The 20,791-nt window shown below is 38.7% G+C and overlaps 1 protein-coding gene across 3 annotated transcripts in view; it reads right to left on the reverse strand.

The window, feature by feature from the left end:
• Positions 1-8,993: 8,993 nt before the first annotated feature.
• The window catches only part of LOC5579127 (nephrin), a 655,956-nt gene continuing 644,158 nt past the window's right edge, over positions 8,994-20,791 (reverse strand). The window contains exons 19-23 of one of the 3 annotated variants that reach the window (XM_021849148.1): positions 18,887-19,030; positions 17,806-17,876; positions 17,621-17,735; positions 17,350-17,534; positions 8,994-9,993 (exon numbers count right to left, since the gene is read on the reverse strand). In XM_021849148.1, the coding sequence (XP_021704840.1) occupies positions 9,463-9,993; positions 17,350-17,534; positions 17,621-17,735; positions 17,806-17,876; positions 18,887-19,030 (1,046 nt within the window). In that variant the 3' untranslated portion in view covers positions 8,994-9,462. Of the gene's footprint in view, positions 9,994-17,349; positions 17,535-17,620; positions 17,736-17,805; positions 17,952-18,886; positions 19,031-20,791 lie in introns of all 3 variants that reach the window. The other 2 variants (XM_021849147.1, XM_021849146.1) reach the window with 2 other exon arrangements.

Below are 20,791 nucleotides of genomic sequence, written 5' to 3' on the forward strand. Positions count from 1 at the left end.
TAAATGGATTGAACACTTTCATCTAATTTGGCTTAACGTTCCGTGTCTTGATTGTTTGTTTTCCAGTTGCGATGAATAAAACTTACAGGTGTTTGTCTTGGGTTACAAGTGGACTCTGATTCATGGGTGCTATTGGATTTGTTTTGACTATCTACGAGAAGAGTTGGTGTGGTTTTTAATTTTCATAGAATTGGCTTTGTCCTATGTATGATATAAGTTTTTTTCTGCCATTGGAATGGGATTCAGATTAAACTTCAAACGGAACAACAAAAATCAGGAGAAAGTTGGGTGTTGCCAAGGTTGTGTGGGTCTTGATTCGTTTTGTGAGTTTGTTTGTGGGGACATTTGTTTGACAGCAAGTATGAGATCATTTTGAAAAACAAAACTACTACGGGGTTGGAAAGAGTGGCAAATAAATTAATCGACTAATAAGGTTGGTTGCTTGGATCATTGTAATCGTTGATACTTTTGATTCTGTATGATCGAGTGAGGGAACTTAAATTAAGACCGCGAAGCTTTCGCGTTTCTACCTTTAAAGAGTATTTTTAGTACGGTTAAGCTCTCGTTTTTTTTATTATTTTGTTCTCTGTTTGTGTCAGCAACTTAGTGCAACGTACGGAAAAGAGTTGGGGAACAAGGACTTACGAATTAGTGACTAAAAATAATACTTAATCAAGCGAATAACTTAAACGACGGTTCGACTGTGACGAGTTGCACTGTTTTCTATATGCGAGCAAAATCGAACATTAAAATGACAACATTTCTCACAATGTTTTCTCTTTGGCAAATAATTTGATGGAGAGGCTTTTGCGCATTTGCATTTGATCGATTGCTTAAAACAATATTTACAAACAATTGTCAATTAAAACTAACGAAGAACATCCGGTTTCCGGATCGGATTACCACTTGATTTGCATGTGAGTTTGTGTTTCAGTGTCGGTTGAGTTGAGTGACGCAGTGTTTCCTCACTCTCGTTTGCTCTTTCGTCAGGGTCTGCTCATTGAGGCCTGACATTTTGAGGTATTTTACTTTTCTGAGAGTGATGCTTTGTTAAAAATTTTCGTTACATTTCCTGTGTGTTGCCGTTTTAAAATGATTCTTGTGAAAGATTTTGAATCTTGACATGAATTGAACAGAAACAGCTCGGACAGCTCGATTTTTGAAATTTCTTGTCGACTGTCTCTCGGAAAGATGTACCGTCAGCTTTTACTGTACCGGATGCGATTTTAAATTCTCCACGCCTCTCAACTTGTTTTCGTGTTTTCATTTGTTCTCTTTTTGGTTAATTAATTATTGTCTAAGAAGATAAGGAATTTGCTAATCGTTTTTGTTTCTTATGAATGAGAGGGAAAGTTTGTTTCGTTTTGTCTTGAACGAGCATCAACACAATCAAAACAGTTGTTTCAAGGGGGAGAGGGAGGAAAATTGACTATTTGCTTAAATGCAACTCTTTGCGCTAATTTCATACTGATGAGTGATCTCCTTTCTCGCTCTGGTTGTGAATTTATCCCTGATTTCTTACACTTTCTGCCAGATGTAGACTTTTGCTCTGTTTGAAAGATGAAATTAAACATTTCATTCCACTGGTTTTTAGTATAATACATGTATATAAATTTTGTTTTCGCTTCCTTAAAAAAAACTTTTTGAAAGTACTTTTTGTTTGTTTATATTCATAGAGTCAATAGTATAATACAAGAAATATGTACAGTTCTTATCCTCTCGTGCACGAGTTCGTGCTTATGATTTATTCGCTATTCTGTTATTCCCTAATGTTTCTTTCAAAGATTTAAAAAATCAATTATTATACTTTCAATGACTTTATCTATAAATAAAAGACTTTTTCTCCCGCTGGAGGGACCAACCTCCAACCGGTGTCGACCTGTTTGATTCATCTTCATCGTCCGGTTCTATGTACAAGTACAACGTTTTTTTGTTTCATTCGAAGTGATTGGTTTAAACTCGTTTTTAAACTTAATAATTGGCATAATGTGAGTTACATCTGCGTGTTCGACCTTGGGCGCGCGACATTTTGGCGCATTTTTATGGACTGGAATCGCGGTTGCGATGCTTCGCCAAGGTTCGAGCTTTTAACAAACAGACAGAGACTTGTATACACTTAAAATTTGTTTCATTCGTATTCGTTTCTTTTTTTTACCGTGTTTATGGTTTTTTTGTTTGCATTGGAAATTGTTTTCACTCGTGTTTGGTTTGTTTCGTTTGAGATTTTTATACTGTATTTTTTTTCTGCCCGTCGGATTTGACATCAGTTACGAACATTTAAAACGTTTTTTTTTGTTGTTGTGTTATTTATAGTCTCTTTTTCGCGATTGATTAAGTTTAATTTGATAAAGTTTCATCTGTGACTGTTTTGCTCTAAAATCGGTCGCTCACTCTGCAACACTTCGGCCCTCCTCCATTACCTATCAAATTGTGTTTAACTACATTCTGGCTCCTTACTAGCTGTTTCCGAAGCGGTTTGAGCTTTCGTATGCTGCCTCACGTTTCACTCAGTTCGAATTTGTGTTTCAAATAAAACGAAACAAATGGGAGTGTTCGGGACGAATCGTTGCAATTTTGTTTTGAGCATGGGTTAATGATGAATCACTTTGGAGAATGCATTTTCTATCAGTAGGTTTTGAGTTATTTCTATTACAAAACCTGGTAACGATTAATTACTAACAGAATGTTACAGGCCAAACAGTTGACTTAGTTGCACATCCTTTAGAGGTGGCCAAATTTTGATTGGATTATGTTTTCAACTTCGATGGCCAAATTTAGATTGGTTTATGTTTTCAACTTCGCCTTTTACATAAGATATCATACGCTGGTCGAATAACCATCTTGTAAACCAAATTTTATATATTTGGGTTTTAGGCCCCATAATTTAGTAAAAGTTCATCGACATTGTTCGAAAGCCGTTGAAGCTTCTTTCTCTCTTAATTCAAGACGAGGCACTCAAGAAAGGTCAGAACCAAAAATCCCTAAATCACGTAAAAGTCGACAGTAAACGGAACAATAGACGTTTTACTTAAGTTAAACAAAACTCATATTGGCGGCACCCACCTTCATTTACCAGAAAAAAACTATGCATCAGGTCGAAAAGGGTGCTTTTGCACGAATCTACTAACTTTCAAAGCTAGATTGTTATCAGAAAACGCATATGCTGGTAAATCGCTACTATTGAGTTAGTTTCCACAGCAGCACATCTGGTACGAGGTTCTTTAAAAGTGGTGGTAATACTCCCTGTTGAGAGCACCCGCAAACACGCATTTTTCTAATGACAGCTTGATGCAGAATATGTCGGTTTTGAGCATTTGATGAATCCAATGGGTATTCATTGTAGGTGAACCGCGTTATGTCTGGTACATTTGAGTATTTAAGGCTTGGGATGTTTTCAATATTATTTAATGCGGTCATTGTCGATTTAATCAATTTTTTGGACAGATACTGATACAATACTTTTCCAAACCATCAAAAAGTAGCCTTTTGATTACGAAAATATTACAAACATCGTTGATACTAATATTTGTATGGCCTAAAAACTGATTTCAGTTGTATATTAAGCACATAGATCTGCATACAAGCTGATAAACTTGCATGCAAGTTAACTGAAAATGCATTTTTACCCATTATTATTTCAAAAAACCAGACGTGCCATGACATATTAGGTAATGGCAATAAATTCAGGATTCTTAAATAAAGTAAAAATTAATATTTTGGAGCGTTAGACAATAACTTGCTCCGCCATAGGAAACGTAATACGAGGAAAATTTAAAACTACAATTAGTTCAATTCAGGAGGTGCCAAAGTAGTTCTTTATCCAACTTACACTGCGTATTACACTGCGTATAGTCGGTCAACATCTTTTGAAAGATCCTTATCTAATTCTTATAAATATTCGGTAGACTCCTGTCTAAAATCGTAAAGGACCCCTCCGAATGGTCATAACAGAATCCAAACATTATCTGTAGTGGATCACAAAAGTGATTCAAGTACCAAGTGTATCTGTTAAATCATTCTAAGATCTTCGGGGGATATGCATCAACATTGATTTCAAGAATATCCAGTTTTTCGGGTCCGTAAGATGTGTTCAGAGCTTTGAAAGCGATTGCAGCTTCAAAACGGTTGGGAACCACTGTTCTAGTAATAACCCGCCTCCCCAATCCTGGAGGGTGAAGACAAAAACCCCGTTTATCATGGCTGCGAGATTTGTATGAAAAGATTGATTTACGGAGAATCCTACGCACTAAGTAGCACTGGGTTTCCCAACTGGTGTTCCACGAACTCCTAGGAGGCCGTGATGACTTCCCAGGGGGTCCGCGAAGCAATTGTTAATTGGGTCAATTCTACGAGTGGCGTGAGGTGACAATTGTCGGTGTCGTACAGCGAGGTGACAATTCTCGACTCGAGTTAAGCGACTCGCCGTGCAAATCAAATGGAGAGTCACTTCACTCGAGTCGAGAATTGTCACCTCGCTATACGACACCGACAATTGTCACCTCACGCGACTCGTAGAATAAACCCATGTATGTGTCGTTTTTCATTGATGAATTAATCTCAGGAATTTCTCACCCTCTCTTGTTTTGCAAGAGATCATTGTTAGTACAGATAAACTACATGTAATGCAATTCTGTCTAAAGAAATTACAAACTCTATTTATCCTGCCCGGATTTGATTATTTGTCTTCAGTGCAAACTAGAAAACAAAATTATCGTCGTTTCTAGCGATAACAGTAGGAAACTCATGGTATATTTTAGACTTAACTTTTGGCAGATTTCGCTAGCTTCCATTGTTTGAAGAACTTTTTACGGGATTGAAGAAATTTACAATTCTTCACTGTTTCTGCTCAAACAATCAACAGAATTTTTATGAAATTTTCGACAGATATCCGACAAGATTTTCTAAGAGTTTCTTGCGAAATTTTCTTCCTAACTCCGTAAACAGATCGATAATAAAACCTCTTCAGACTCTCTTTCTCAATATATAAGAGCAGCTTGCAGCGGGAAAGCTTGGTTGATTCCCAAGGAAAATTTCTTGGCGAGAACTTCGTGGATTCTGGTGGAGCTTTTAAGTGCACCCATTTTTTTAATGTTGTTGTTTTATTGTAATGTGAAAGTTTTTTGAAATGTATTTTTTTAAAACCTTCATCTTACTCCTGGGAATATCTTTCACAATTTCTCAACTACCTGATTTCTAGTTGAATTTTGGCAAGATCATTTTTTTTAAGTTTCCTCACGAACTTTGGGAAAGATTCTTAGTGGACTTAGTGAACTCCTTTGTAACTCCTGTGAAAATTCTTAATGGGCTGGATGATCTTGGAAGAGTTCTTGCATTATCTGTGATCAATTACAGACAAAACGCTTAGGTGTATCTGCCAAGGATATCTGTTGTTTCACAATTGAAAAATTCAAATCTTTTGAAAGTTTTTATATTTTTTTCGTTTTGATGTCATCCATAACGTTTCTAACATTGGGTAAAAATGAGCCAAATTTTCCACACTTTCTCATTGTTGTGTATTGTTTACATGCTGTCAAACTCGAAGTATGGTTTTCGATTCAACGAAAATGGAAGTGATCCAGCGCAAGTCGAGAGAACAAATTCTTTCCAAACACCTGGAATTTCCTGACCTGTCGCACCGGCAGTTTGTAAAAATGTTGAACATTCACCATTCAATCGTCTCCAGAGTGTTGAAGCGGTTCCAGGAGCGGTTGACGTTGGACCACGGCAAAGGAGCTGGAAGAAAACCGGGACCGGAGAACAAAAAGACGGAGGGAAAGGTGAAGCGGATGATTAAAGCAAATCCCAACGTCTCAAGCCGTGATTTGGCTTAAAAGATCGGCATGTCGCAGAGCTACGTCCAGAATGCAAAGAAGAGAGCTGGACTACATACGGCTAAAACTCGGGCACGGAAGCTCTACCAGAAGGTGCTTACAAAATATGGCTGGTGTGTGATGGACGACGAAACGTATATAAAAGCCGATTTTAAGCAAATTCTGGGATTGGAGTTTTTCACCGGCAAGAGCAAGTTAGATGTGGACGACAAATTTAAGAAGAAGAAAATGTCGAAGTTCGCCTCCAAATATCTCATTTGGCAGGCCATCTGCTCTTGCGGACTGAGGAGTGAGCCTTTTATGACAAAGGGCACAGTAAATGGCGAGATCTACAAATCTGAGTGCTTCGAGAGGCGCCTTTTGCCGTTCTTGCAGCAGCACGACGAAGCTCCGTTATTTTGGCCAGATTTGGCATCATGCCACTATTCTAAAAGTGTCCTGGAGTGGTATGAGGCCAATTCTGTCCATTTTGTTCCAAAGGCAATGAATCCGCCAAACTATCCGGAGCTGCCCCCGGAGGAGCAGTACTGGGCAATAATGAAGCGGGAACTTCGGAAGTTCAAGAAGACAGTCAAAGACGAGAAGGACATGTTAAGAAAATGAAAAAAAAAAAAAAAAACTGAGAAACTGGTTCCGGATGACACCGTAAAAACTTTGATGGAGGGCATCAAGCGAAAATGCCTTCAATTTTGGTTTGATTCTAAACATTATAAGATAATTGGCATGACATTTTCGGTGTCGCAATAATTTCGTGTTCACCCTTTAGAGATGTATTTTAGCATTAAAATCACATTTGGTTTCACTACATGAACCAATGAGGTTCACCAGCGTACTTGTTTTCCTGTATCCAGTTGCTTGACATTGCCAACATTACGGAAAAGAGACTAGAAAACTTACGGTATCCTGTTTAGGATTAAACGAAAATCTAAAAGAAATCCCGATGGTATAAGAACAGCTAAACGAATTTCCTTTCATTTAATATGTAAACCCATAATGATGCTTTTCATGATACTCCGAATAGCGCACTGGAGAGATGTGAGCTGCTTTTTGTGAACTAAGATCATTTAACATGATTAATGTAAAGACGTTAGTAAGCAGCTCCTAGTTTTATTGAAAATTCTGAAAGTTTTAAATTTTCTAAGGATGTATTTGAATTTAATTGTTAAGCATGGTCTTTGGACAATTTCTAACGAGAACTTTGACAAAAACTATATATTGAGTGTCCATATACGTCGTGTCAAAATACGTCTTGGCAGGAGTCCATTTAGGATTTAGGATTTTATCGAACATCTTATCAGAAGTCAAACAAAACTTTTCCAATATGATTTTAAGGACCACGCCATTTAATTATCTAACCCATATGTTGCAAGAAGTGTGAAGCTTTTCAGAGTTCACACAAAATGTCGTGAAAAGGGCTTTATCATATACTAAAGATTAGTCAAACGAGCAAACATGCTTCAACAGTATTTGTATAAGCATTTTAGGAAATCGGCCAATAGGGATCCTGACAAGGACTTCAAAAAATCCATTTAGATCTTCTAAAAACTCACAATATACAATGTTTGCATAAGATCTTGCAATAAAACTGCTGTAACAATAGGGTCCTAAAATGCTGACCCAATTTAAGTACCAAACGCTTAAGTTTAGACCAGAATACATGTTTACCAATTTTTCAATGCACTTCGTTGGTTTAAGTCGATTTTTTTTCCAGGCTTTGACACCCCGCCACCCCCCACCCCTTGATTAAAACTCAAATTTTGGGTGTTTTTTATTTACCGTATACCCTCCAAAATGTCAGATAAGAATAAGGGGCCTATTTTGTAAATCGAGCAGATTCATATGACTCGTCTGTTTTCATTGTCGATCAAAGCAAGCTTGCATATTTCAGATGTCACCCGTCGACTTCCATAGTAATCCAGTCACATAGAGTGACAACTGTCGAAAAATTCGAGTGACAGAGCTGAGTCGAGCGAATTTTTCGGTCGACAATGACTCCAGTCGAGTCATTATGATCGACTCGACTTATAAAATAGACCCCTAAGAATACCCATGTGTGAAAAATGAAATCCGTTTTTGTCGACTAAGTGAACATTGAACATGATCAAAAGAATTAAGGTTCATATTTGGATCCTTAAAAATGGATTTCAGAACCCATTTTTAGGAAAATCCTTCCTGCAAATATCTTATTGAAAACCTACCAGGGTTTTACCTTACAAGAATCCACTTTTAATCTTCTGCCATTCAATCCAAACTACAATATGGCAAACTATTTTCGCAATTCTGGTCATTAAATCATTTGCTTAAGTTAAAGCCAATAGCCAAGTCTTGTAGCTTCAGTTGTGAATGGCTCTAAACTACTAGGATGACTGATGGCATAACGCGCCAGCTAAGGAAGGACGCGATGTTTGCTGTGAAATACATCATTATAAGCTCTCTTTTAATCATGATCTGATAAACTAACATGTTTTCCATCAAAAAGTCAAAACAGCCATCCTTTTTCATTATTCTAGGTGATTCTAGATGCAAGGAAAACATTCTGCAAAAAAAAAATATAGAAGCATTTTTACACATTTTGTATAACCTCAGGTGAGAAAAAAACATTCCAAAACACGTCGTTTGTTTAAATAGAGGGTGGCACGTTTTACTCCGATAGCGCATTGTACACCTAGTTCACCTGCAACAATGATTACAGGTACACCCTTGTTTTGTACCTTAAGAGTTTTGTTGCATTCTCGTACCCTTTTCTGTGCTTGATAAAAAATACCATTCTTCACTCTAATCCACCAGCAACATCCATATCACTTAAACAATTGCAACAGCTTCGACCCACTCTTAAAAACTTCTATTTCCGGGATGGGTGCAAATTGCACCGAGCAATTCATAGAGTACGTATCTGAGAAGACTCTCGCCACACGCTAACACGCTAACTGGTTCATAAAAGCAAACTAGCAGAGGGCAAAACTTAAACCAATAATCCCTATCATAAATCAAAAGCAACTTAACTGAGAGAAGACTTACGTTTCACACCCGTTCTCACACGCCTTAGGCAGTGGAAGCACATCACCCGGATCGGAACCGACCCGGGCAGTGGCCTCCCATTTTGTCATTCTTAACATAAAATTGTGTCAACATTGATTCTCGAACATTCGTTCACTTTACACATCGGTCCTCGAGCATTCCTACACGCGCTTAAAACTCAACAATTAAATTGTTAATACATACTTTACCGTTACTTGTTTTTGTTTTATTTTTTTCATTAAAGTTAAAAAGATTGTTTTAATGTTTTAATTTTAATTATCTTTGTCTTAATTCTCTTTGTGTTTCTGTTTTCCTCGGACTGCATTGACTGCGCTTCCCGTGTTACCTTCCATCGACCTTTTTCTCCTAACTTCTTCTTCTTCCTCCCTGTCATAAGTATTTTGCGTGACCTAATCAATTTGTTTCCTTTGTGTTTTTTTCTGAAAAATCTCGGCCGATTCCGGTTCAACCCTTCCACATTATTTTTACGTTTCCTCCTTCGTTTAATCTCACGAGTTGTTAGAATTTCAAGTTACCCGCCTGCCTCGTAGCTCGCGAATTTTGGCGCCTAGACTACTAATTTAGTAATTATTATCATCTGCCTGGCAATGGCCTACACTAGGTGTCCGTCGGCGTCCGTGTAGCCGAGCGACGCGTTGAACGAGCTCAGGTTCGTACTGCTCGGGTCGTACGCCCCGATGAGCAAATTGTTTCCTAAACTACTGCCGCCGGCACTGACCGGCACTAGACCCGGCGGAGGTCCACCCATCATTGGCACTGGCGAGGGATTCTGGACACCGAGCATCTGCAGACCGCCGCCGATGCTGTTCAGGTGGTTCATTGCCCCCGGGGGTAAGCCCGACTGTTGGTGCTGCTGTTGTTGAAGTTGCTGGTCTTTGCGCTTGTTGGGGTCTTTCAGGATACTTTGCGGTTGCTTTGGCGTCGATTGGGACACTTGGGAGATGTTGAGCAGGCCCGAGGAGGCCGACGAGTCGTGCAGCGTTTTGACCGTGTGCTGCGTGTGGTGCGTCACGTCCGGCGGTGGGACCATGGCACGGGTTCCCCTTCGCAGGGTGCCGTTGTTGGTCGGTAGGGCCGGTATCACTGGCAGTGGTGGCGTCGAAAATTCCATCGGGGGGTAGTCCTGGAAGAAGGTGGGGACGAGAGAAATAAAGCGTTAGATGGAGTCTATACATAATTTTAACGACATGAGAGCAGGTATACAGATTTTAAAATCACGAAATAGTGTGAATACAGTTCTCATTGAGGTTTTATAGGTTATGGATTAAAGGTTTACATGCTTTTCTGAATATCTGGATTCAGCTAAGCTAGATTCTGAGATTATGAAAGAGAACATATTAAAATTCAGAAAAATACTTCTCTGAGCTTTTGGAAAACATTCTTGAGTTTCTAGTTGAAACTATCTGAGCTGAGAAGGTTTTTGAACTACTAAAAAATGATTTTTCAAGCATTAGGTAAGAAGCTGTTTAGATCTTCAGGAAGAAACTCTCCGAACTTCTGGAAAAAGCTTTCCGTGCTTCGGAGAGTACCCAAATAGATTTGGGAGAAATTGTCTGAAATTATGGAAGGGATTATTTCTGCTGGGAGAAGACCTCGGAGGTACTGAAAGCAGATTTCTGTGAATTATGGAAAAAAAGCCTTCGTTGTTTCTGGTGCCATCTTTTTGTACTCATGGAAGGAAGCTGTTAGATTAAGTTCTTAGGCTTCAGGTGTAATATTTCTGAGCTTCTGAACGACACGTTGAAATTCTTGAAAACGCTTTCTTAGATTTTGGATAGAAGATTACTGAGATGATATGAGAAGCTTTCTCAATCTTATCCCGCCTTCAGGAAGAAGCTTTCTGCGTTTCTGAAAGAAACTTTTTGTCCATCTGGAAGAAAGCTCTCTGATAATCTGCTAGAAAGCTGTCTAAGATTCTGGGAGAATTTATCTAAGCTGGAAGAATGGAAGATTCTCAAGTTTGTAACGGTTTGTAACGGTTCGTGGTATCCCCATAGCAGGTTATTGAGGTTAATGTAGTATTCTAGTCGGTTAAATGTTCATAATTCAGGAAAGTGTTTGTGTTGTGTGTTTCTACTCTATGTTTTGTCACCCGATTGGTACGCAGTCTGTTAAATGCTACCCATAACTTCAAGATACCGACCACCAGAGGACTCTGCCTAAATCTTATGGGAGAAACCATTGGTAGCAAGGCCATGAATAATATTCTGGTGCTCCTCTTCAATGTGCTCATCACTTGGTCCAGGAATGGCGCAAAGGTCGCATGCAAGACATGGATCGAGGACATCGACAGAGGGGCCCCAAGGGTGAAAGTCAGAATAGTTTTAAGAAGATGGGTGAAGTAGAGAGAAAAGTAGATAGCAAGGTTAGAGAAAAGTGTGAGAAAGAGAAGAAAAAGAAGAAGAATAATAAGCAGGAGTTTGAAAAGGCAACCCAAGTATTTTCCTGAATTCCGCGAAACAGCAAGGATAAGCGTGCCAACCCTAGAGATAAATGGTATACAGAGTCTCGTTAGCCGCTGGGAAGTGTCACCTTCTGTGAAACCGACTGTAGGTACCGGTGATGAGCCGTGAGATACAAGTTTTGAAAAAAAAACTTTGTCAAGCTTCACAAAGAACTATCGGAGCTTCATACAAAAAGCATTCAGAGTTATCTTATGCAACTTTTTGAGATTTTCAAGGAAACTTTCAAAGCTTCCGGTAGAAGTCTTCTGAACTTCTGGAAGGGGAATTTCTGTGCGTATGAGCGTAGCATTTTGAATATCTGAAGTCTCGTCGAGCTTTATGAAGGAGAAGATGTTTGGCTCTTCTGTAAATAGCTTTCTAAGCTTCTGAAATAAGCTTTTGAAGCTTGTGGAAAAAATATGTGGGAGCTATTGGATAAAAAAATATGAACTTGAGTAAGCCGTTCTGAGCTTCCGAAAGGTAGTATTCTGAAATATTAGTCGGGTCCTGAGCAGTGTTGACCAGACTCATTTCCCCGAAATTCGAATTGTGAAACCATGAGCTGTTATAACTGTGCGTTGTATTCCTGAGATGGAGGAGGAGGTGGTTGGGCTTGAGTGTTGCACATGGGGTCCGACAGTTTCGATCTCGGTGGGCCACAATTCAAGTTTCGGTGAAATGATTCGCACTCACTCACTCACTCATTTAATTTCTGCTTTTCCAGCTTCTGGGAGAAATTTTCTAAGCTTCTGGGAGGAATTTTCTGAGCTTCTGAGAGAAGATTTCTTAGCTTCTGGGAGAAATTTGCTCAGCTTCTGGAAGAAGCTTTCTCAGCTTCTGGGAGAAACGTTTCCATCTTCTGGGAGAAGCTTTCTCAGTTTCTGGGAGAAGCTTTCTATGCTTCTGGGAGGAGTTTTCAGAGCTTCTGAGAGAAGATTTCTTAGCTTCTGGGAGCAACTTTCTCAGCTTCTGAGAAAAACTTTCTCAGCTTCTGGGAGAAGCTTTTCTAGCTTCTGGGAGAAACTTTTCCATCTTCTGGGAGAAGCATTATCAGCATCTGGGATAAGCTTTATCAGCTTCTGGAAGAAGTTTTCTCAGCTTCTTGGAGAAACTGTCTCGGCTTCCAAGAGAAGCTTCCTGAGATTCTGGGAGTAGCTTTCTCAGCTTCTTGGAGAAGCTTTCTCATCTTCTGGGAGAAGCTTTCTCATCTTCTGGGAGAAGCTTACTCAGCTTCTGGGAGAAACTGTCTCGGCTTCCGAAAGAAGCTTCCTGAGATTCTGGGAGTAGCTTTCTCAGCTTCTGGGAGAAGCTTTCTCAGCATCTGGGTTAAACATCCCAGCTTCTGGAAGAGCATTCTCAGCTTCTGAGAGCAACTTTCTCAGCTTCTGCAAGAAGCTTTCTTAGCTTGTATGAAGAGTATTCTCAGCGTTTTCTCAGCTTCTTGGAGAAGCTTTCTCAGCTTCTGGGAGAAGCATTCTCAGCTTCTAGGAGAAGCTTTCTCAGCTTCTGGGAGAAGCTTTCTCAGCTTCTGGAAGAGGCTTTCCCAGCTTCTGGGAGAATGTTCCACAGCTTCTGGAAGAGCATTCTCAGCTTTTGAGAAAAACTTTCTCAGCTTAAGAAGCTTTCTCAGCTTGTATGAAGAGTATTTTCAGCGTTTTCTCAGCTTATGTACGAAGCTTTCTGAGATACTGAGAGAAGCATTTACAGCTTTTTTATTATGAAAATTTATTGGCTTTTTTCGGTGAATAACAATACCTATACTCAGAGTGAAAGGGAGTAACGAAAGTAATGAAATGACAAGATGGATAGAATCGCATGCGAGCGACGAGAGAAATGAATAGAAGTTGAAAATTTGTTTTAACAAATTGTTAAAACAAATTTTCAACTTCTATTCACTTCTCTCGTCGCTCGTTATTGTGTTATTGCGGTGATTAAACCTTATAAATGTATTTACAGCTTTTGGAAAAAGCTTTATTAGGTACTAGGAAATTTTTTCTCTTACTAACTGGGCTTCTATGAAAAGCCTTGTCAGATTCTGAAAGTAGTTCTATCAACATCTTGGAGAAGCTTTCTTAGCTTTCTAGAGAAGCTTTCCAAGCTTCTGCCTTCTTCAGCTTCAGTATGAAAATTTCTGTGCTTCTGAAGGAAACTTTATCAGCCTTCTCAGTTTCTCAGCCTCTGGAAAAAAGCTTGCATAGCTTCTGGGAGAACACTTTGGAGTATTTGGAGAAGCTATAGAAGGTGAATTTTTAAGGTGAGTTTGAATGCAGTTTGAGCCTTAGGAGGTTTTTTTTTAAAACCTTTTAGAATCGTATGGAGAAGCATTAATAAATTATGTTGAAGCTCTCGTAGTTGTTGAAGGAACATTTATCATTTCTGGGATATGTTTTTTAAAACTTGATTGAAAGTATGTGCGGTTCTTGAAAAAACGATTGGAGCTTCAAAAATTATTCAGACCCTTAAAAAAATTTCAGAAGAAAATTAGTTAAACTTCTGAACTTTTGTTCAAGTGTTCTGAGGTTGTATAATTTATGATTTATAATCTTTTTCAAAAAGATCGTTAAGTTTTATTTTTGGGCATATTCTACGGGTCTGAAATGTTGATCTCGTATACTGCCCCAAAAAACATAACTGTCCCATATGGAAAAAGTTGGCATTGAGAAAATAGCGCTCAAAGTTTGAAGTATGTCTTCTCATACAAATGTTTATAATTTTCTGGTACATTTGTACATGCCATAATCATTTTACACAACCAGGGAAGTGAAATGAGCCAATAATTAGCTACCTAACATTGATTCAACATGGCGTCCAGTGTCTTTGTTTTGATTCTTTTGGGACTGACAAAACATATGATTATTTGGATAGGAGGCATCAATGATACCTCACTGATGCATAAAACATTCAACAAAATGTTGGAAAAAGGAATAGTGACATCAAATGCGACGATTCAACGCGATATATTTAATTGTCAGAAACTAGCACTGGCAGCACATGAGTCATATACTCGAAAACCAGTCGAGCAAGTTAGGGCAAACCGACCAGAAACTGGGTACCAAAACGAGATGTGAGGAAGAGTCGAAATTTATGTAGGATGACAGCCGTGTCAGTCCTCTGTACACAACCACACAGATTACTCATTTTTCCTCTATTGATTAGCAAAATATATAAACTTGAACACAATTCACGTTTTGTAGTACACTATTTGGATTGAATATTCATATAAGACTGTTATGCCTTTATTTTTCAATATGGGACTGCACCATCTTCATATTTTTCCACAACATTTACAAACAAAGTGTGTTTATTTTTATATGAATAGTAAAGTACACATTGAAACATGAATGTTGCGACGTAAAAAGGTGTTGGTTCGAAAATCCATTTGAGACAGTTATGCTTGTATGGGCAGTATAACGAGGTACCAAAACTCGACTCGAATGAATGAATTTGATTTACATGGTGAGTCACTTCATTCGAGCCGAGTATTATCATTTTGCTATACGAGATCGAGATCTTTCACCCATAGAGACGAACCAGCCTTGGGCTGAAAGTCTCTATAATAAAGGTAAATAATAATAAATAATAATAATCTTTCACCTCACGCCACTTGAACTAGAGATGGGCAAAACGGCTCATTTTAGTGAACGGATCCGATCCGAATCGCTCATTTTAGTGAACTGGATCTTTTGAACGGTTCAGTGGCTCGCAAGGGAAGAGCGAATTGGACCGAGCAAACGGAAAAAGTGCGGTTCATTCCCTGTTGCGCGACATGCGTCAAAGTACCTTTCGTGTTTTTCGCTCTCTCATTCTTCGTACATTCTCCCCCAGAAACTCACGATATTCTCTGCCGATTTCCCCTAACCGAATCAAAAAGTAAGAAGCAAAAATATGCTTTGCCATTCAAGTGGTCACTTTTCCTTTCTATATTTCATCTGCTTGTATGCAAGTGGGCGGAGCAAATAAGTTGTATGGCTGTGTATGCTCTGAGAGTGCGGAACTGCAGCAAACTGAGTTTGCTTGTGTGCCGTGGCGTGCAAAGCAAGGTACGTGTCAAGCATTCTGATAAAACCGCCAAAAAAGAGCCAGGGATCACTCGTTCTTTTGAATGATCCGGATCATTTGAACGGCTCCGGTTCTTTTTGTCCATGTCTAACTTGAACAATAGGCCCATATATTGAAAAACTTCGGCTTTTTTCTTACAAAAATCGATTTTTCTATGAAAAATATAATTTAAAGTCGAAATTTTCATCAATAGTTTGTTTTGACAGTTAAATAACTGAATGATGGCAAAATTTTACTTATCATTACCGGTGAAATTTCTGGATATATTTCAGGCAAAATTATTGAGTTTCTAGCCGAGTAATTTTTGGCAGATTTTGGAGAGATTCCTGGAAAATTTTAGGCGAATTTAATCTCTGGATGGAATCTGGAAAGAACTTCCTGATTCATACCTTGGAAGAATTAATGTTCAAAAATTCTTGAGAAATTACTGGTTTGACTTGAAAAAGGAGTTCTTGTTGCATTTCCGTTATGTCACACCTATATGAAAATTTAGAAAATACGTTCAGAAATTCTACTTGATCTCTCTAACTCTCTAGTTTCTTACTAGAATTTTATCAGTAGGATTTTTTTTAATGTTTTCAATTGATTATCCCTATTGGCTATTGAATATTCCACTAAAATTGCTATCATGAATTCATGTTAGATTTGCATAAATTATTTCGACAATGCAATAAAAGTTCTAATTGATTTAAGGCAGACATTCCATCAAAAATTCCATCACGCATTCTGTCAGTAATTTTCAGCAGGAAATTCATGAAAAAAAAAATCCAAGGAAAAATCTTAAACAGTTTCGACATTTCTGATATACACTACCCACCATAAATATGGAATCGGTGCAATACAGAGTATTGCAGCACTTTTAAGTTTGGCATCACCTAAAATCTAGTGATAAAAGTTTCTTCAACTAAAATAAAAAATCGCAGGGGCTCAAAGACGTATTGTTAAAGATTACCTCAAAAATATGTTGATCTAGCACCCAGGCCCGGATTTGGGGGGGTGCCGAGGGGGCAAATGCCCCGGGCCCCCCGATGAAGGGGGCATGCTTCAGCAAATTGGTTCACTTAAATTAATAGCAAAACTTTGTAGAAGATTAAACTTATCCTAAATTGTTTGTTTTCAAAATATCAACATTTGGACATTTTTGTCGACATGGGTGGATTTTAAGAACTTAGATACTTTGCATAGAATTTGGTGATTCATTTACAAATGAAGCTTTTTCAAACATGCAGTTCCATTTTCAGGTCAATCGGCCTTGTATACTGTATTCTTGCCAATACTGTAAATATTTTTTTCCAGAGAATGCGGCAACTGAGACAAACTGGAAACTTGTACTAAATAGAGTCAATAGGAAAAGAAAAACGGCTTTGAAGATTTTTAGCAATTTTTTACTCTACACAAATTATTTAGCCAATAAAAACAGCTAATCTTCTAAGAATTATTATATTTTTCACTTTGGACGAAAAAATCACTACAAAACACTATTGAAAAGCTTGAATACAGACGAATTTCGCAATGTATATAGCTCACAACCGAAAATGACACTTACACTACTTTGAATTTGGGCCCCTCATATGTTTGGACAGACCTTCTCGTTCAAAACTCAAATTCAATACGTTAGTTTGTGGATTCCCAAAACGTGCTGAATTTTGTATAAAAGGGGGCCCTTTATTATTAGATCTGACCCGGGCCCCCCGAATCCCAAATCCGGTACTGCTAGCACCTCATAAGCACGAGATAATATTCATTTTAGGTGATGCTAAACTTTTCAAGGTGCTGCAATATTCAGTATGAGTGTTGCAATACGCGATTTCATACTTATGGTGGGTAGTGTAGGTACATCAACTAGAAATCATGTATTTTAAATAATTTGGTCAAATATAAAGAGTTGGCAATCCTGCTCCAATCTGCAACACCAAGTCTCAAGTCGTAGATCTTAACGGTAATTTTTTTTATCTTAGAAATTGAAGCATACTAACCCCACTCACCATCGGCGGATAGGACAGGTACCGGTCGCTGTTCATGTTGTAGTAGGACCCATCCATTGGCGGCCCCGGGGACGGTGCGGTGACGTAGTTGTTCTTCCCTATCAGCTGGTCGTCGCGACTTCGCTGCTCGTACACGACGTTGTTGTGCCGCGGGTGAGGCAGCGTTCGCGTGTGAGCTGCAATACAAAGAATATTGTTCAACAGTGCGCATGATTGGGATGGATATGTGTGGTGTTCGAAAGCACCTAGCCAAGACACTCACCTGCGTTGATGTTGTTCGGATAGTGTGGCAGTGTACCGTCCTTCTGATAGCGAGGCGGTGGCATATCTGAGTTTTCCACTAGATAAGTGGACGCAGCTTTCTTGCGGGTTTCATCCTGTTTTCGAGAGGGGTGGATAGAGTTAGGCGTTTCATGGGAAGCTTTTATCTCTGAGGTGGATTCTTACCATGTAGTCCGGCTGGCTGCCGTCGTTCGAGTAGGAGTCACTCTTTTCCGACACGCTGGACAGGGTTTCGCCTGTAACGGTGTCATTGTATGAGCTTGGTGCGTACATTTCAATGGTGGCGGATTTGCTGTTCTGATTGGATGAATCTGAATTTTTCGAGTTTCCGAAAACGGCAGAGAATGAAGAAGAGAATATGATATGAGTTTCAATGTTTCGTTGACATTGGATGAGATTATGAACAAATGGGCGATAAGAAAGGTCCGGCATGATTTGCTCGCAGCGTCCGTCTTTGAACTCGATTAGCGTTAATTATAAATGCCAGACTGACGATGGAAAATGTTATCCGTCGCTGTTGGGCTTTGAATTTAATTAATTTCTCCGGAAAGTGTCCCCTAATGAACAGTCAAAACGTGGTTTCACCATAATCGGAAAAGCCTTAGTGCGGCACGTCATTCATTTCTCGTGAAGTGGCTCATATTTACGATACGACTTTCATCCACGCAAATAATTACAAAATATGGAAACCATAAAGTCGAGGGCGAGATGACAGCGACATGTAAGACATATACAGTACTGGACAATATATTTGCAACTTTTTCAATTTTCCATGCTAAATGGTCAACTTTGGCAGGCTAGATCTCAGTTATTTTTGAACTGATGTGAATGAAATTTAAGCGGCAGTTCAGATATTTTTTGTGAATTTCAAATGAATTTGATTTTAAATGAAAAAAATATTTTAGTCCTTGGACAGATACGTGTATTTCGACCTCAATTGTTAGGCCGTCTTCAGTATCGTGTAGTAGACTCGACTTAGCCGAAATTTAAGTATATGTTAAAATTCAAGTTATGTCTGAAGTGCTGTAAAAATGTCTACTAAAACGTTCCAAAAATAACTCTGATGTAATCCTCCAAAGTTGATCTGATGTATTGTCCAATGCTGTACTGTCACCCACCTTTTAAAGGTAACCTACATTAGGTGGTGATAAATAAAATGATCATTGCTCCTCCAATACAAAAAAGGAAATTCAATCAATACCTTCAGCGAGAGCTAACAAACTAATAAATTCCCTCCAAAAGTTACCTTTCGAGCGTTTCTTGATGATGAACCACGCGACCAGGCCGGCGTTCACGACCAACAGACAGAGGCCAGCCAGGGCTATACAGAAAATGACGAAACTGGGCAGTTCCGCCTTTTCGGCCAGCTCCGATGGCATCGGTTCCGGTCCTGTTTGTATGTTTGTTTGTTGATTTGTTTGTTTGACCGGAAATTTCCAGCGTCCGTCGACGTAGTAGTGGCAAACAGAACGATATTCGGTTGCAGTTTTGTTGTTGAAGATGGCCAACAAATGCCACCAGTGCAGGAGTAGTGAAACGAAATCATGAAAGTAAACAAAAGATAAATAAAACGGAGAAATTAAATTAAAATGGAAAGTTTTGTTGGATGTGTGTTTTGGGGGATGGGATGGGAAGGCGGACAGAGGAATTTGAAAACAATCTGTCAAATGTTATTTGATCAGTTTTCAGAACGAATGTGGAATGTACCGTGTAAATGTTAAAGAGTTAGTTGTTTTGAAAGAAAGCTAGATAAAATAATGTAACGAAACAAAATTAGGAATATTGGATAAAATATTATCGTCAAAACTGAACAACAGCTGAAAATTAAAATTAATAATCAAATGACATTCTGCCATCTAGCGTTCCATGATATAACTATAGATTTGCAGAACAATAGGAGGACATGACCCATCATTGTTTTTCAAATGTGTAATACCCGTAATTAATTAAACATCAACCTGATTTTCATGAAAATATTTTCTTCACATTTTCAGATTAAAAGACTGTAATTTTTTTAGATATGTTTGATTTTTAAATGCAACATATAGTTTCGTTATATACAGGGTCCGTTCGATTTTGGCACGGTTCAGTTTTGGCACGGTTCGATTTTGGCACGGTTCGATTTTGGCAACATACCGTTCTATTTTGGCACGGTTCGATTTTGGCAACATACCGTTCGATTTTGGCAACACCGTTTTTTTCTTTCAGATCAAAAGTATGTATTATTTTGTTTTAAATTACTTTGGGACTGTCCATTAACTACGCAGACCATTTATTTTTGGGTCTTTGGTCGATGTCGACGGTGCATACAAATAAAAAAATGTATTAAAAAATGTTTTGAAAACTTCTACCCTTCCCCTCCCCCCTTTTTGGTCAAGTTGTTTATGGGCATCCCCCAATTGGTCAAAAATTGAATCGTTTGCAACATAGGAGTATAAATTAAAAAAAAAATGTGAACAAAAAAAAACCGTTCGATTTTGGCACGGTTCGATTTTGGCAACACGAAATTCACGAGCTTGTTGCCAAAATCGAACGGACCCTGTATTCACTTGGGTCATCAACTTACATCGCTGAGCCCACAGTACTACTTTTCCAACATCCGATATTAAACCAGGGCTTGTTAAACGTGGAAAACTGCAAAATGATGCTATCATTTTCATCAACAGCGGTCAGTGGATAAAACGAGCTCCTCTTTTTTATTCCTGTAGCTGTGGTTCCGTATCTCGTTCTGTGAATTGCGTACTCAAAGCAACGCCACATCCAGCGATGCCTCGCCGCCACTAATTATCACATTTAATAGTTCACTCTCTCCCGGCGGCCACGGGCATAAATGTGCATCGTACAGTAGGGCGGTTCAAAATTCGAAAAAGTATGAGAATACATTCTACCATATCTTCAGTATGGTTCTTACGATTAAAATAGTGTGAAATTTTCTATTTTTTCGGTGGTGATTTGAAGACCCAAAGACGATGAAGGTTTAAATGAAAACTACCGTGTCGAATCTTTGAAATATTTTCCAAACACGTTAGTACTGTAATGTAAGTTTAAACTTATCATCTCATAGTAAATACTCATTCTTGAAACTTCGATAAAGGTAGTTGCTGAAGGAATAAATTCAATCCGACGTAAACGGGATTTAATCCAAATTCGA

The sequence above is a fragment of the Aedes aegypti genome, chromosome 3 (assembly GCF_002204515.2).
Source record: "Aedes aegypti strain LVP_AGWG chromosome 3, AaegL5.0 Primary Assembly, whole genome shotgun sequence".
Classification (NCBI taxonomy): domain Eukaryota; kingdom Metazoa; phylum Arthropoda; class Insecta; order Diptera; family Culicidae; genus Aedes; species Aedes aegypti.